Source organism: Astyanax mexicanus, chromosome 22, assembly GCF_023375975.1.
Source record: "Astyanax mexicanus isolate ESR-SI-001 chromosome 22, AstMex3_surface, whole genome shotgun sequence".
Taxonomy (NCBI): Eukaryota; Metazoa; Chordata; class Actinopteri; order Characiformes; family Acestrorhamphidae; genus Astyanax; species Astyanax mexicanus.
This window is the reverse complement of record NC_064429.1, coordinates 35,982,995-35,999,784: the sequence shown is the minus strand read 5'-3', so window position 1 is coordinate 35,999,784 and position 16,790 is coordinate 35,982,995. Positions and strand designations below refer to the sequence as shown.

Here is a 16,790-nt window from a genome sequence, read left to right as displayed (position 1 = left end):
GGTTTTACATTAAAAAGAAAACAAACCCTGAAACACTACATCATATGGCCACCATAATTAATATGAAACTGCATCATAAGGAAATAAATATAAATATTAACACTGTTTCTACTAATTATTTGTAATGTTTTATAGGAAACACAGAACATCAACTTTACAGGAGAAAGATAAAACCTTAATTTTTAATGGAAGTCAATGTAAAAATACTTTATTTCAGGCCATGTTAAAGCATTTCTATTGGTTTGTTCATCTAGAAATTTCGGCACAGTGTAAGGGACAGTTTGTCTGTTCAAATTATGTATTAAACAAAAAATCGACAAAAATGAAAATGCTTGTTTTTCATTGGACAGCGACTATATATAATTTGTACAGTATATATTAAATATTATAATAGCAGTGCACAGTACTGGGTGAAAGTGGAGAATGTAATTATTAGTATAATATGGTACCATATGGTAACTTTACTGAGTTTTGTTTTGCAAACATTATACTGTATATAATTAGTATATACTACTAATACATTCAATGTAACATGAAAACTATATTATATTATATAGCACATAATATATAATATATAATCTTCTAAACTCATTTTTTCAGGCATATATATGGAAAGTGGAAAGTGTATTATTGGTGTATTGTTTGGAATTTTTCTGGGTAAGCTTTATAGAGCCAAACAATATTAATACTGTTTTCTACTATTTTTTTTGTCCGTTGTTTTAGGAAACACAAAAGATCAACTTTACAGGAGAGAGAAAAATCCTTCTTAACTTATAATGGAAGTCAATGTAAAAAGAGTTTATTTCAGGTCACAAAAAAAAAATGGACAAAAATAAAGAGATGCTTGTTTTTCATTGGACAGCGACTATATATAGTATATATTAATGTAATATATGTATAGTATATATTAAATATTATAATAGCAGTGCACAGTACTGGGTGGGAGTGGAGAGTGAAATTATTACTATAATATGGTACCATATGGTAACTTAAGTGAATTTTGTTTTCCATGCACTATAGTGTATATTATTAGTATATACTACTAATACATTCAATTTTACATTAAAAACCCTAACTAATACTGAATTATATAGTAACTAATGTGGTAAATAATTAATGTAATATATTTATATATATATAATATGGGTGTAATATGATCAGTGCTGGGTGTGATAGAGTGAGTGAGAGTGAGAGAGTGGGCAGTAGGAAGTGTGAATCATATGAATTGGGAGTGAACCAGGCCGGACTCACAGCAGCAGCAGCAGCAGCTTCACTCTTCTAAGGTAAGCTGATTTAACTCGGGCTTATTTATCTCGGGCCGCTTTCTGCCTCTTTAATTCAGATCCCGCATCTATATTTAAACTGTTTCCACCGCGCGGGTCGGGCGGGGTCCGAGCGCTGCCGGATTAAAGGCTTAAGAGCCCGGTGAGCGCTGCGCTCAGCTCGGCTCAGGCAGAAGGTCAAGCCGCTAGCCTGCGCGGTAGCATCCGCTAGCATTCAGTAGCATTCACTAGCCTGTTTACGTTGACTTCCATTCATCTGTTAGCTTGGTTAGCTAGCGTTAGCTTCGGCTACCATTCATTTGACTGCTTTAAAACCGGGCTAACTAGCGCATTAGCTAACTGTGCTAACTAACGAAATCTGCTGGGAAAAAATGGAGTGGGCGAGTCAATTATGCGTGAGTTTATTATTATTTTAAATATTAATATATAATATTAGCACTTGGTATTATCTTTAGTCGTGTTCTTTTTGTTGTTGCTAATATTATTTGTGTGTGTTTTTTATTAATATGTGTGTATGTTGGGTTTCGTTAGCTTAGCATAGACTATCTTAGCATAGCCTAGCTTAGCTTAGCATAGTTTGACGACTTATCTAGCCTGTTTACACAGTTTTTAATGCTTTTTATCAGTTAAATTGTAAAACAGTATAAATAACAGTGCTGTAAATGTTACAGAAATGTGGATAAATGCACAAATAGAAGCTTGTCAATGTTGGAAAGTAATTCATTTAACGATATTTAGGCAGTTTAGCCAGTTTAGCTTGTTTGTGTTTAGCCTGGCTGTAGTAAACATATAACGTTAGTTAATAAAAACAATAATAGTAATAATAATTAAGAATATGAGTTATTTAAGTTGTTACAGTTGTTTATTTAGCTTATACATTTATTTTAGCAGTTGTTTAAGAAATATGGATTATACAGAGTGATCTGGAGAATATAAAACTGAATCTAATTCTTGAAGTGACGTGTCTGTTTATGTAGTTTACTAAGGTTCAGTTCAGTTATGTGAAGAAGTTTGGGCACCCTGATATATAATTTTCATGATTGTCTTTTATAAATCATTTATAAATAATGAAGAATGCTCCAAAATACCTTCAGCCAGAAGCCAGACTCTTTTTGGAAGCTATAGGAAGAGTTTAAAAGCTGTTAATACTGATAAAAAGCAGGATCTTCTAAATATTAATGTAATCTTTCGGTTGGGGCCCAAATTTATACTCCTGTCTAATTTAGTTTAAGGAATTATTGCACAATTTCTGTAAATCCTATAAACTTCATTTCACTTCTCAGTTGTGTGTCAGTATGTTTGTCTACTATACAGGTGCTGGTCAACGAATTAGAATAATTTGAAATAGTGCAATCATGAAATTCTTTGAATGCATTTTTTGTGCAGAAAGCAAATCAGGTGTTCACCGCACCTGTCCTACTCATTAGACTAATCACAGAACTCGTTACCTGGAAAAAAATTTGCTCAGCTGAGCTTTCCAAAAGGCCCATTTAGGCCATTTAACTGTGACACTGTTGTTTTATTGAATTAGAATAATGGAGAAACCGTTTCATTGAATTAGAATAATTTTTATTATAATTACAATCATCACTTTCTCAGTATTTTGTGGCTGCCCCCTTGGCTTGTATGACTGCCTGAAGTCTCCGCGGCATCGATTTGACCAGCTGGTCGCAAGTTTCCGCACTCACAGCTTCCCAGGCAGTGGCGATGTTCTGCTTCAGTTGGTCCAGCGTAGTAGGCTTTCTGTCGCAAATTTTCCGCTTGACGATGGCCCAAAGGTTTTCAATGACATTGAGGTCAGGCGAGTTGGCCGGCCATGCCAAAACTTCAAGCTGTTTTTTAGTGAACCAATCTTTGGTCGACTTTGCCGCATGAGCCGGTGCAAGATCCTGTTGAAATATGAAGTCTTCTTCGCCGAACTGTTCCTCAACAGTCGGAATCAGGAACGTTTCCAGAACATCTTGATATACGGCAGCATTGACAGTCTTCTTGAGGAAGCAGAGTTTCCCTACACCTCGAGCGGACATGCATCCCCAGACCATAACACTCTGGGGAAACTTGACGGATCTTTTCACGCACTCGTGGTTGTAGGTTTCGCCACCACAACGCCAGACACGAGGACCTTGGTCACCGAAGGAGATGCAGAAGCGTGATTCGTCACTGAAGACCACTTTCTGCCAGTCTTCAGCAGTCCACTCGCCGTGTTCTTTGGCCCACTTCAGCCGTTTCTCCATTTGTTTCTTGTTCAGCATCGGTTTTACTGCTGGAACGCGAGATTTGAAGCCGAGTTCGCGCAGACGACGGTAAGTGGTTGATCTGGAGACGTCAGCGCCGGTCTGCTTGTTCCACAAGTCGGTGAGCTCGGAAGTGGACTTGAACCGGTTGCTGACTGCGATCTTTCTCAGCTGCTTGTTGTCGCGAGCAGAAGTTTTTCGGACGCCGGAACAGTTGGTGCGCTTGCTGCAGTTTTTCTTGAGAGCTTTGCAGACGGAAGACTGGCTGATGCCGAGCTGCTCAGCAATTTTAGTTTGGGTCAAGCCTTGTTGGCGAAGGGCTTGAATTTGAGCCACTATTCCGGTTGAGAGGTCGCGCTGCTTACCCATGATTGATTTTACAACTTAGAAATTCTACTTAACCCTGACTTTATACTGCACAGTGAACACTCTTCACAGAAAACAAAAATTTGAGCATTTATTCTAATTCAATGAAACGGTTTCTCCATTATTCTAATTCAATAAAACAACAGTGTCACAGTTAAATGGCCTAAATGGGCCTTTTGGAAAGCTCAGCTGAGCAAATTTTTTTCCAGGTAACGAGTTCTGTGATTAGTCTAACGAGTAGGACAGGTGCGGTGAACACCTGATTTGCTTTCTGCACAAAAAATGCATTCAAAGAATTTCATGATTGCACTATTTCAAATTATTCTAATTCGTTGACCAGCACCTGTATGATATATTTAACTGAAATTGTTGATCTCAACAACCAATGATTTATAAAAGGAAAATCATGAAAATTATCAGGGGTGCCCTAAACTATTTTATTCCACTGTAGGAGTGAGCTGACTCTTAGTTTAAACATGTTCACTCTAGGTGTTAAAATGGAGTAATCTGGAAAATATATATGGCTGTTTATTTAAGACATTTAATTTCAGTTGATGAAAAAAATTAAGTGATCTGGATAATATAGCAGCATATAGGAGTGATCTGTAGACTGTTAATTGATTTGAAGGATATAATAGAAATATGAGTGATCTTGGTGTTTATTTAAGATGAGTATTGGAGTAATGTAGATACTATAGGAGTTATCTGGCTGTTTATTTCAGTTGCTAAAGAATAAAGGAGTGATCCGGAGAAGTTGGAGTGTTCAGCTGTTTAGGAGAGCTTGTTTCAATTTATGAAGAAATATGTGTGATTTTAGAAAAATGGAAGTGATTATTTAAGTGATTTATCTAAGACAGTTAATTATAGTTCATGAATAATAGGAGGGGTCTGGGGAATACAGGATTGATAATTTCAGTTGATCAGTAAATAGTAATGTCTAGGGGTGGGCGATATGGCTCTAAAATAATATCACGATATTTCAGGGTATTTTTGTGATAACGATATACTTGGCGATATAGGAAAACTAAAATAATTAATTAATTTCAGGAATATAGTATAATAGTATAACAGCATAATCATAATGTGGCAAAATAAATAATATAGCATAAAATAATATAAAGCAGCAAATAATATTGCAGAATATTTAGTGCATGCATATAAACTGCAAACTAAAACAATTATACAATAAATACACCTAAAGCTTCCCAGTAAATAATAGACTACTTTTAAGACAGAACAGCCCTATTATCACGATATGGATTTTTAATATCATGATATTTCTGTGTCACGATATATTGTATACCATATAATATTGCCCACCCCTAGTAATGTCAGTGTTCATACCTGTAAATGGAATGGTTTTATTGTTTGACGGTATGCTAAAAAGCAAACAGTAGTTTACTTGATTAGATTTTATTTATGTAAGATATAGGCCTGTCACAATAATAACATTATTAACTTATTGTACAATATACAGTTTTGTACAAAGTGATTTTTGACTTTATAATGTTACATTATTATATTTGTGCTATTTTGAGCATATTAATGGCTGGCCGGAATATTCACTTTAAAAATGCAGGGTCATTTATGATGGAATTTAAAATATGTCAGTTTGAATGTCGGAATGTTTTTAAGAATTTAAAGTTAGTTGCTGTTAAAAACGATGTAATCACAATGTTATACCGTGAAATTATCATTACACCAGTGGCATATCGCAATTATAAATTGGGTGATGTATATCGTCCACACTAAAATTGTTATCGTGACAGGCCTAATGATAAATTCACATAATATACATAGTAGAATAGGGAAGTAGCAACAGCAGCATGAAGTGCAAGTGTCTAAGTAATTTTTCATATAGCAGCATGGATGAGTATGAAGCAGCGTGGATGTGGGGGGATTGTGGAATACTATATTAGAATGATCCAAAAATATCCAAGGAATACAATTGAAATAAGTATAAATTAGAAGTTTGAATGATTTGGCTGGTTATCTAAGAAAGTTAATGTCAGTCAAGGAAATATCAGTATTCTAGAGATTACGAGAGGGATCTGGAGGGTAGAGGAGTGATTTGGAGAATTTTGTAGTGATCTGTTTGTGTATTTAGGTGTTAACATTGTGTTTTTGTGAGCTGACGGCACTGTGGATACCTTGTACCTGTTAATTAGCCTGAGTAACAGCTGACCGTGTTGATATCCGGTACCTTAATACAACCTGATAATGAGGGAGCTTTAGTAGATGAAGATATTGTTAAATACAGCAGTTCTTTACCATGTTACACTTTTCTACGTGGTGTGTTTGTGCCACTGTTGATACTGTTGCTGTTACAGACTTTGTTGGGCTTATTTTCATATTTGTATCAGTATTAAAACTACAGTTACAGAAAAAGTTCTGTATATTCGAATCTATAAAGTAGGGACACAGAGAAATGTTTTTTTGTGTGGCTAAAAGCAAGAATTAACCATTAATTTAGCTGCCTAGTCTTCTAGCTAGGAGTGGGCAATATTATATCGTATACAATATATCGTGACACAGAAATATCGTGATATTAAAAATCCATATCCATATTAAAGTAGTCTATTATTTACTGTGAAGCTTTAAGTGTATTTATTGTATAATTGTTTTAGTTTGCAGTTTATATGCATGAAAATATTCTGCAATATTTTTTGCTGCATTATATTATTTTATACTATATTATTTATTTTGCCACATTTAGATTATACTGTTATACTATTATACTGTATTCCTGAAATAATAAATTATTTTTCTGTTTTCCTAAATCACCAAGTATATCGTTATCGCAAAAATACCCTGAAATATCGTGATATTATTTTAGAGCCATATCGCCCACCACTAGTTCTAGCTGCATCAGCAGTGCTGTTTTAGTCATAATTCTACCTCAGCAGTAGGGGTTTGCCATATCGTATCGTGAACGATTTTATACCCTGAAAAATTGTGCCATATCACCCAACCCCTAATTATCACATCAGGGTGCTATTTATTTATTCATTTTTTTATTATTTATTTTTTTTATAACTGTTTTAGCAAAAGAACAATTCACACTGTTCTCATTTCCCATTATATATCTACTAGAGACAGATTATGTCTGTTTATTTATTTTACTTTAATCCTGGATATATGGAGATATTTGGAGTGCTTTATATATTATTAGTATCATGACATTCTGGATCACTGACTTCTGTTACAAATCTGATAAAATTCTTGTATTTTTTAAAATATTTTAGTTAGGGGTGTTGCCAACATTTGAGTAAAAATGATTTGGATTGGAATTTCACTAAAATCACTCAAATGTTTTTAAATATTGTGATATAACCAATAAATTTACCATATCGCCCAGTTCTATGTTTATGTATTTAAATTTTTGTTTGGAGTGCATTATTATTAATATCATGACAGTCAATTCTGGATCATTGACTTCTGTTACAAATCGGATATTTTTTGTAATTTTTGTAAACATTTAATTCAGTGATTTTTTTTTTTTTTATATCCCCAAGAGTATCATTATCGCGAAAACACCATGAAATATTGTACTATTATTTTAGGGTCATATCGCCCACCCCTACTCAGCAGTGCTGTTCAGTCAAATGTAGCAAGCTAGCGCTAGCTTGGAATTGGACAGCCAGTCGAAGTTAGCTCAACTACTGTTACTATCCTAGTCCTGTACAGCTTGATTAGCTTGTTTCAGCTGGTAAACTGCTAGATTGTGAAGAGGTAGTAAAAGAGATGTTGAGTGTGATAAATGAAACGTTTAATTTATATGTATAGACTGAAAAAAATGAACTTAAACCTGCCGTTTAGCACAAAGCGCTGCCTGGGAAATAAGATACAGATAAAGAGAGGTTGGAAAGTAGTTGTAAAACATTAGAGGAGGATATTGGACCTTTGGTCCGTGGTCTCGGCTGATGTTTGGACGACCCCTGTGCTCTGAGGGTGAGGGTTGGAGTGAGATTGTGGATAACAGGAAGTGGAGAAACTGCTGTGATCTGCAGGGTTGGAGGTGGAGCGAGGGGACGGGGGGCTTCTGGAGAGCTGAGTAAGGAGTAAACACTTCAGAATTGTGGTTTTGCTGGAGTGCAGGGTATATATTTGGTTTGGAAACTCAATCGAAAAATGTGCATTATTTTAAATGGGTTTTGAGCGTTTAATGACATGAACTTTGTATTTAGATCCTACTGTTGATAAATAAGAATGTAGACGCATGTGTGAACAGACATTTAAAAGGTTTGCATTTCTCACTAAACGTTTAATAAAAGCTATTTAGATACAACTTTTAAGAAGGAGGCAGTTTTAAGGATGCAAGTTTTATTGAGTGTTTCCCAATAGCTTAGTCTACTGTAGCTTAGTTTCTGTTGCTGGGTGGTTGGTAAGGTGCTGCTAGGCTGTTACTATGGTATCACTGGTGGTTGCAGAGTGGTTGCTACATAGTTGATATGGTGTTGCTAGGACCAAATGTACATTACAGAATGTAAAAACAGTGTATAAAACTACCTCCACCATGTTTAGAAGCTCTACTTTATAGTATGCTAGCTCTCATTGTGAGTTGTTGTATACAGCTCTGAAAAAAAAAAAGAGAGCATTTAAAAATGCTGAGTTTCTTTGATTTTACCAAATTGAAAACCTCTAGAATATAATCAAGAGGAAGATGGATGATCACAAACCATCAAACCACCAAACTGAACTGCTTGACTTTTTGCACCAGGAGTAAAGCAGCATAAAGTTATCCAAAAGCAGTGTGTAAGACTGGTGGAGGAGAACATGATGCCAAGATACATAAAAAAAAACTGTGATTAAAAACCAAGGTTATTCCACCAAATATTGTTTTCTGAACTCTTATTTGAGGTCTGAAAGCTCTGCATCTTTTTTTGTTATTTCAGACATTTCTCATTTTCTGTAAATAAATGCTCTAAATGAGAATATTTTTATTTAGAATTTGGGAGAAATGTTGTCTGTAGTTTATAGAATAAAACAATAATGTTCATTTTACTCAAACATAAACCTATAAATAGCAAAATCAGAGAAACTGATTCAGAAACTGAAGTGCTCTCTTAATTATTTCCAGAGCTGTATGTAACTACCTCCACCATGTTTGGAAGTTGTATTTTTATCCTGGCTAGCTCTCACTGTAAATTGATCTGTTTTAAAACATTTCTTTATTGCACCATTCAAGGGAAGTTTCAATAATACAGAAGTCAATTCCTGGGAATTCTTCACACAACAGTTATGAAACACACTTATTAAATACATGTTTTCATTGGAAACAGATTAAATACATAAAAATACATAAAAAATTATGTGTTTTATTTCTAGCCCCGTGTTCCCGTCAGTTGGCTGTAGAGGTTGAGGGTCAGTGGGATGAAGATAACGCTTCCTTTAATTGTCATGAATCTGCACTTTCTGAGTTTCCCGTCTCCACTTTTCTTTTCTTCAGCACTCTCGCTGTCCCTCTCGCTTCTTCCTCTCAACTGAGTAAATATATCGTATTTCTCTGCAGGAAAACAGAGGCTTGGGATCCAAGATGACAGACTCCAAATATTTCACCACCACCAAGAAGGGTGAGTAAATCCTGAATTTGTAATTTTGTTGTCTTTTATTAATTAAAACTATGTTTTTGTTCTTATATTACTCTAAAAATTCACTGCCTTGAGTTCTCAATTTTTGTCACAATTATTATATTAGCGATTTATTGTACAATATATGGACATAGGGCTGGAACTATATGGTAATAATATTGTATCATAATACACATCACATATACATCATCATATTTTCACACAGTCAGACATAATGCATAGATATATAGATAGGTAGATAGACAGATGGATTAATATATTTCTTTATCATGGATGACCCAATATAATTCCAATATTGATACAATATTTATTCACATACTGACAGAGCTGGGAAAAATGTCTTTGCTGCACATTTTATCACATTATTTTTGACAAACTGCATCAACAGTGGCAAATGCTATTAAAACACAGTACAGTTATTTTTTTTAAATTTTGCTGCAAATCATCCAATTTAACACTTTCTGTAATAAAATATACAATTAGATTATTGTAGTCACTGATGATATCAACGATTTGCTTATTAAAACATGTTGTCAATATGATACATATATCACAATCACAATTAGATAAAATATCAATATATTGCCCAGCTTGTAGGTAGGTAGGTAGGTAGGTAGGTAGGTAGGTAGAGATAGATAGATAGATAGATAAATAGATAGATGTACAAATATCAGAAATTAAAAATAAATGCTTTTTGTTTTATAAAAGATTTTTAAAAAGACAAATGAAATACTATAGTTATTTAAATATGTTGATTTCACTCAAAATTCGAAACGTGCTTTGTTTCATCCAGTTAAACTGAACTAATCACACTTTCTGTAATCAAATGGACCACTACCGTATTTTTCGGACTATAAGGCGCACTTAAAAACTTTTAATTTTCACAAAAATTGACAGTGCGTCTTATAATATGGTGCGCCTTTTGTATGGATTTTACTCGTCAGGTTGTAAGGAGCAGTAAACACACACTCCGTGCAGCGTTATAGAGAGTTTCAGTGCTATACAGAGTCCAGAGCCGTGCAGCTCCGAGGCTGGAGCAGCAATAGCATTAGCTAGATGCTAACCGCTAAGCTAGCTAGCTTATTCACTGAGATCAGTATTATCTAAATTTTACTCGTCAGGTTGTAAGGAGCAGTAAACACACACTCCGTGCAGCGTTATACAGAGTTTCAGTGCTATACAGAGTCCAGAGCCGTGCAGCTCCGAGGCTGGAGCAGCAAATAGCATTAGCTAGCTTATTCACTGTTCAGAGATCAGTATTATCTAAATTTTACCCGTCAGGTGTAAGGAGCAGTAAACACACACTCCGTGCAGAGCCGTGCCGCTCCGAGGCTGGAGCAGCAATAGCATTAGCTAGATGCTAACCGCTTAGCTAGCTAGCTTTTTCACTGTTCAGAGATCAGTATTTTCTAAATTTAGCACTTTTAATACTGCTGGAGCAGTATTATTAGAGTTAGATGCTAATCGCTAAGCGTTCACCGTTCAGAGGTGAGTTATCGGCCTGTAAGTCTGTGCTGCTTTGCCTGGCTAGCATTAGCTAGATGCTAAGCGCTAACTCTCTCAGAGGTGAGTTTTATCAGCCTGTAATCTGCTTGTTTACAGTGTTAAAACAAGCTACGGGGGACGAATCGCTAGCTAATATCTCACTGTCTTACCAGAACACGCAGGATTACTCAGTGTAACGCTGTCGTTTAAGTTTGGGTTAACTTTACTAGTTTAGGTGACTAGCTAGCGTGCTAGCGGATAGCTATGCTAACGCTGGTGCAGCAAGCCTTAGTGGACATCTGGAAATCTAAGCTTACTGTAAATAAACTGAAGCACGTTACTCACCCAAATAAACAGTTTTCAGGAGAGGAATCTGTGTAGATTAATATCCAGCACTCGTTTGACTTTGAAAGAGCTAGATTTATATATACTGAGACGCTCCACCGGCAAGCGACCACCCCCGGTGGGGGAAGGGAAACATGGCGCCACCCCTGTTCACTTTGATATAGGCACCCTTTCTAGTGTCACTTAACGCGCCTTATAATGCGATGCGCCCTATGTATGGAAAAATAGCAGAAAATAGGCGTTCTTTGATAGTGCGTCTTATAATACGGTGCGCCTTATAGTCCGAAAAATACGGTAATTAATGTGTTTTTTTTAACATTAATCTATATCTATTTTGTATATTCTATTTTTATTGTATTCTTTTATTTTGTTATCTTATTTTATCTATATATCTATTTTAATAACAGCTCTTGGGTGTAAACTGGATTGTGAGATCACAATTTCGTTCCACTGCATGTACCACATGTGATGCGAATGACAATAACTCAATAAAGTGATGACATCATATAATACAATTACAATTAATCATATTGTAATATAAAATACTATAGTCTCACATTGGCCAGCTCTATATTGACAAAACCACAGTATCAGACACAGGAGGATTAGCCAATAGACTTCCTCTGAGGGAGGGATCTTTACCTACTGTCCGTGGCGTATCAGCAGATGAATGCATTTCAAATAATGAGTTTTGTGCTTCTATCGCAGTTAAGAGTGAACTAGCTTGTTCATGTTTTGCCGTTTAGCACAAGCTAACACTAATGTGTATAAAACACTCTTAAATATGGGGCGTGGCCAGCAACAGCTTTTCTAATTTGCATAAAAGTGACAGAGCCCTTAAACGACTGGTCCAGCTCCGTCGTGCCTGGAGAGAAATCAGAACAGCTCCTGCTGCTGTTTCTTACTGTATGAGTGTTTTAAACCCAGTAAAATAGAGCAGCAACTACAGCCCTTTTATATTATTAATACTGTAGCGTGAAGGATGATTTAAATGTATTCATTTTTGACGGGAGAAAGAAGAAAAATGTGGCTGATTTAAATACTGTAACATATAGTAAATTTATATTATACTTGTATCTTACTAGTGCAATAGAGTTGAGTATTTTAGGTCAATTTATAGTGATTATGGAACTATTTAAATATTTTTAATATTTTGTAAAGGAAGATTGATGAATTTGTTGGCATATCTCTTTTCTTTAGCTGTTTTTCTGATAATAAAGTCTGATTTCTTCATATATTGTGTATATGTTTTGTGAGACAACAATTAATGTAAAGCCTTAATGTTTTGTATTATATTGTATGTACTCTAAACAGTACAGTAACTCACAAACCTATATTTTTATGCCCAGTCATGCCAAAAAAAAAAATATATATATATATAAAATAAATAAAATACAATACAGTAAAACCGCCAGCAACTTGAAAAATATTGTTATATGCATTTTCTGCAGTATTAGCGCTAATCTGCAGTATTCTAACCTGTGTAAAATAAAGGATAAGATAAGATAATCCTTTATTAATCCCACAATGGGGAAATTTACCATGTTACAGCAGTGCAGAGTAAAGGACAGAGAAACAGGTCAGGAAAAGGTAAATACAAATAATGATAAATCTATATATACAGAAAACCTATTGTAGGAAAATATATAAAGAGTTTAAAAAATTATATATAGTAAAAGAAAAATATATATATATACATCTAGTGCATAGAGATATGATTATGGTAGGGTGGACCAGTATTATTGCACAAGAGTAACAGTGAATAAATATCAAATAAATAATAGATAAAAACAAAAGTGAGAAAAAAAATATTGCACATTAAATAAATTGCACAAATGATGATCACAGTACTCGTAGTGAGATGGATATTGCACACGGTAAGCATTACAGCTACACTGAGTAGTATGTAGGTTTGTATTAAGTCCTGAGATAGTAAACTAGTGTTTACTGGGAGTTCCTACTGAGCTGAGTTCCTAATGGAATTTAACACCAGTGACGGGTTTAAATGAAAGGCATCCAGCTGAAAATGTCAGAAACAGGTCGGACAGCAGGACTGGGAACAGGTTCAGCGTAATTACCTCCCTTTCAGAGACGATGCGGGAATTTAGCCTCGTTAAGCGTAATTAAGCAGAATTAGCCCACCCCTCTCTAAAAGCGTGCTGATTATTAGAGCGGGATCCTACTGATCACACTGGAGAGCTTTCAATCTCTCAACTGATAACAGGATAAAAACAGAATAAAAGCCACGACTCGATTAGAGGAGCGAGATAGAAAGCATCCCTGCGTTGTAAAACTACCAACACCTCGTTTACAGCATCCTCTGAAAAACAGAGTTACGTAATATACGCTTTTATAAGCCAGAAATCAGAATAGAAATAGGACTAAAAGACTTTTCACACCTAAAAGTCTGAAATAAGTTCGTTTAGTTAGTTTTTAGACTGCAGTTTAGTGATAATAATAATACATTTTATTTATTAAACACTTTTTATACATTAAAAAGCAGCTTAAAGTGCTGCACATACAGAAAAATTATCAGAATATCAATAAAAAGGAAAAATTAAAAAAGGGAGAAAAACACAGTAAAAGTAAAGTAAAATAAAATTTAAGATAATAAAATAAAGTTTTTAAATAAAAAAATAAAATATCAAGTAAAATTACAAAAGGTTGTGACTCTGTGTTATATTAAAATAAACTTAAAACACAAAAATGTAAATCGATACAGCTCTGGTAAAAAAATTAGAGAGCGCTTAAAAATTATGGATTTCTTTGATTTTACCTAATTAAAAATCTCTGGAATATAATCAAGAGGAAGATGGATGATCACAAACCATCAAACCACCAAACTGAACTGCTTGAATTTTTGCACCAGGAGTAAAGCAGCATAAAGTTATCCAAAAGCAGTGTGTAAGACTGGTGGAGGAGAACATGATGACAAGATGCATGAAAAAAAAAAAAAACTCTTTATGAATATGATTGAGCTCTTCTTGCTCAAGCTGAAGCCCCGCCTCCGTGTTTATATTCACATACTTGTGTCTCAGACGGAGCGTGATTGAAACTGTCTCTCACCACCGTCTCACCACTGTCTCACCACCGCAGTGTGTTCTATCACTTCTTCTGATGGCTGCTTCTGTTTCTGCAGCAGAGATTTTCACAGGGAGCTGAGAGGGTACAGTGTGGACCGGCTGTGTGAGGATGATCTGAGTGTGGGAACATCGTCCTCCAGCATCAACACTGCACTGTAGTGTATTACATATTCTAAAGTTAGTTAGACAGACAGACAGACAGACAGATAGATAGATACTTTATTGATCCCCGATGGGGAAATTCTAGAAGTTCTGGGACAACAAGAGCTTTTATTGACTCTCGTTCTAAATCCCCATTTGCGTCTATAATGTATAAACAAAAGTATCTAGAGAGCTTTTATTGACTCCCATTCTAAACCTATAAGCATTAGTGTGGAGTCAGTCCCCTTTGCAGCTACGCCATATAGACAAAAGTGTTGAGACCTATACATTCAATCAATCAATCAATCAACCTTTATTTTCATTCGGGAAAAACGTTGAGGGTGACCCTCATTTACAATGTTGCCAAGCCTTTACAACATCAAAAGGATTAAACACATTTAATATTAATTTAGAAATAATAAGAAATAAAATAGTAAAAAATAATACAAAAATAAACTCATACTCATTTTAAATCAGCATTTAATAAATATATATGTAAAACAGAAATTTCTAAAATACCATAAAAAAACAAATATGACGCATAAAAAGTAAGAAATGTATGAAATATGAAGTAAGTAAATAGATAAAAGTAAAAATAAGTAAAATGTTAAAAAAGGTTAAACGATTAAAATAATGATAGAACTAAGAACAAGAATGAAAAAATAAAACATTAAAATAAAAAATAAAAAATTAAAGTAATAATAAAATAGTAAAAAATAAAAGTACTAATTTTAAATCAACATTTAATAAAAAATATATATGTAAAACAGAAACTTAAAAAATACCATAAAAAACAAATATGACACATAAAAAGTAAGAAATGTTTAAAATATGAAGTTAGTAAATAGATAAAAGTAAAAATAAGTCAAATGTTAAAAATGATAATAAGTGATTAAATAAATCATAGAACTAAGAACAAGAATGGAAAAATATAAAATGTTACAATAAAATAAAATAAATAAATAAAATAGAAATAAAAGTCAATTAAAAAATAAATAAATATAATTTTATATTAAATTGAGAGTTTAATATTCTGTTTTGTGTTTTAGATTCATAAGAAATCTGTTTGCGCTTTAAGTATTTTTTTGCTCAGTTGCGCTTCTGGATTAGTTTTCCCCTTTTTTTTACGGGTGGGTGGGGACTAGTGCTGCTGGCCCTGGTTTGTTTTTCATGCATCTTGGCATCGTGTTCTCCTCCACCAGTCTTACACACTGCTTTTGGATAACTTTATGCTGCTTTACTCCTGGTGCAAAAATTCAAGCAGTTCAGTTTGGTGGTTTGATGGTTTGTGATCATCCATCTTCCTCTTGATTATATTCCAGAGGTTTTTAATTTGGTAAAATCAAAGAAACTCATCATTTTTAAGTGGTTTCTTATTTTTTTCCAGAGCTGTATATTTACAAAAAATACTCACATAAGGATTTTATGACCTTCTATTCTGAATCAGTAGGCATTAAATAAAGCCCTGAATTTAAAGATTAGGTGTTAAAGAGGTACGTCTCAATATTATTTTCAAATATAAATAAGTTACACAAGCAAAGCCCTGTAATAAATAAAGATATAGATGCGTTTCTGATGTGTGCATCATTAATTATATTGACTAATCATGGGAGCTCAGCTATTTAAGTATCAGCTATTTTTCTGGGTAGGCGGTGGTGAGAAATTGATTGCATTCAGCCCCATGAGAGCATCAGTGAGGTCAAGTGCTGCTGTTGGATGATTAGTTCTGACACTCAGCTCTTCCCAGTGGAATTGGATGGAGCTCCATCATCATCATCATCATCATCATCTTCTTCTTCTTCATCACTCTAGATAACCCCACTTAGCCCAGTAGTCTAGCCCACATTCGGCCCTGAGCGATCACCGGGCTTTTCTATGATTTTTGTTGCATTCATTTTAGGAATAGTTCTTATTTAAGTGTTTTTGTCTGTGTCTTTATTCAGGGGAGATCTTCGAGCTGAAGGCGGAGCTGAACAGTGATAAGAAGGAGAAGAAGAAGGAGGCGGTGAAGAAGGTCATCGCCTCTATGACCGTGGGGAAAGATGTGAGGTGAGTGACGCTACTTATTTATTCTGTATTATTCAACTTTCTACAAGGTTACAGTTATACAGAGTGTATATATGGTTGAGGAAGTGAATTATCTCAGACTATACGTCTATACACAATATACAATACCTATTGTGATAAACACATTTATGATAGAAACTAAAATAAAGATACTTAAGCATTTTAATCTTAGTTTCTTTAAAGTAGCAGCTTTTG

General features: G+C 34.5%; 1 protein-coding gene across 5 annotated transcripts in view; it reads left to right on the top strand.

Annotated features, from left to right (window-relative positions):
- Positions 1 to 1,195: 1,195 nt before the first annotated feature.
- The window catches only part of ap1b1 (adaptor related protein complex 1 subunit beta 1), a 65,523-nt gene continuing 49,928 nt past the window's right edge, over positions 1,196 to 16,790 (top strand). For 2 of the 5 annotated variants that reach the window (XM_049470576.1, XM_049470575.1), the window contains exons 1-3: positions 1,437 to 1,678; positions 9,396 to 9,456; positions 16,472 to 16,577. In XM_049470576.1, coding sequence (XP_049326533.1) covers positions 1,655 to 1,678; positions 9,396 to 9,456; positions 16,472 to 16,577 — 191 coding nt within the window. In that variant the 5' untranslated portion in view covers positions 1,437 to 1,654. Of the gene's footprint in view, positions 1,284 to 1,436; positions 1,679 to 9,395; positions 9,457 to 16,471; positions 16,578 to 16,790 lie in introns of those variants that run through there. The other 3 variants (XM_049470579.1, XM_049470578.1, XM_049470577.1) reach the window with 2 other exon arrangements.